At 42.7% G+C, this 1334-nt stretch overlaps 1 protein-coding gene across 1 annotated transcript; it reads left to right on the top strand.

Annotated features, from left to right (window-relative positions):
• The first annotated feature begins 576 nt into the window (after window positions 1–576).
• TNP1 (transition protein 1) lies at window positions 577–966 on the top strand. Its single transcript, XM_068966889.1, has 2 exons — window positions 577–715; window positions 938–966. The coding sequence occupies exons 1-2, from the start codon at window positions 577–579 to the stop codon at window positions 964–966; spliced, it is 168 nt and encodes a 55-aa protein (XP_068822990.1).
• Window positions 967–1334: the final 368 nt, after the last annotated feature.

The raw sequence follows: 1334 nt of genomic DNA, 5'->3' as shown, positions 1-1334 counted from the left end.
AAATTTACCCAGTGAAATTTTGTTTTTAGCAATGATAGTCCCACATATTTAGCCAACATTGTCAGCAGTGCTCGGGTTGAGAAAATCTGATTTAGATGAAAGAGAAAGAATATTTATGTTTTAGTCATATTGAATTGGATTTCCTAGAGTCAAGTCCTTATAGACAAACATTGTCATTTTCCCATGCCATAAGAGAGACTTAAATATGATGCATATACACACCAACTATTAAATTTCCTACAGTCAGGAGACAGCTCTTTTAATGCCTCTTGTACTCTCCAGGTGCCCAACATAGGGTTGGAATTTAGGTATTCAGTAAGGCCTATCTGGAAAACCTCATTTATCATTAAAAAAAAAAAAAAAGACTACAACATTGAGGGTAGCCTTGAGCTGCATTAGAGGGATCACCTAATTTCACATATATTACCCAAGTGTAACAAAGCCTAGTGACATCACAATGGAGCCCTGCCCATCTGTTAAGCCCCTCCCTCTTCACAGTCATCATGGCTAAGGCCTTAAATAGCCAGACTCTGGCCCCTGGGTCCTGCAAAGCCCCGCATTTTGGCAGAAAGTACAATGTCAACAAGCCGCAAGTTAAAGAGTCAGGGCATGAGGAGGGGCAAGAACAGAACTCCTCACAAGGGAGTCAAGAGAGGTGGCAGCAAAAGAAAATATCGGAAGAGCAGCCTGAAGAGTAGAAAACGCTGTGATGATGGTGAGTGAGGGAGTAGTGGAAGAGCAGTCAAACGGGGGGACCTCGTTGTCCTGAGGGCCTTTCTTCTTGAAGTTAGCTCTCACAGGACCCTAAAACCTCAGCCTGAGAATTTCATTCTCAACCAGGTTCCCATCTGGGCAGGAAGAGGATGAAGGGGGTTCATGAAACTTCAGTGAATATTCTAACTGGTGTTCCTGTTGCATACTTGTCCTTTCCCTCCAGCCAATCGCAATTTCCGCTCCCACTTGTAACTCCACCAGCGGGCTCTGCCCTGGTGGACTTTGAAGGACACCAGGCAGCAACCGAACAGAAGGGGGACTGCCAAGGAGACCTGAAGTTAGACTAAAGCCAGAGAAGAACTTATCATGTGGATAAAATGCCAGTCATGACAAAATGAGGCATGTATATGTTAGCTGTTTCTCCCCAACATCTCAATAAAAATTTTGAAAGCTGAATTTCAGTGTCGTTTGATCTTTTGGTTGGAAAATGGGTTCCTGAGCTGGGCAGGCTTAGAGGAAAGAATTAGCAGGTATGAAACCTATGAAACTATTAAATAAACCATTAAATGTGATTTGTATGATATCACTGTGATTTGTATTTAACAACTCTCTCATCTGTG

Source organism: Capricornis sumatraensis, chromosome 3 (assembly GCF_032405125.1).
Source record: "Capricornis sumatraensis isolate serow.1 chromosome 3, serow.2, whole genome shotgun sequence".
NCBI lineage: Eukaryota > Metazoa > Chordata > Mammalia > Artiodactyla > Bovidae > Capricornis > Capricornis sumatraensis.
The sequence above is the reverse complement of the archived record's forward strand: the minus strand, read 5'-3'. Positions and strand labels throughout refer to the sequence as shown.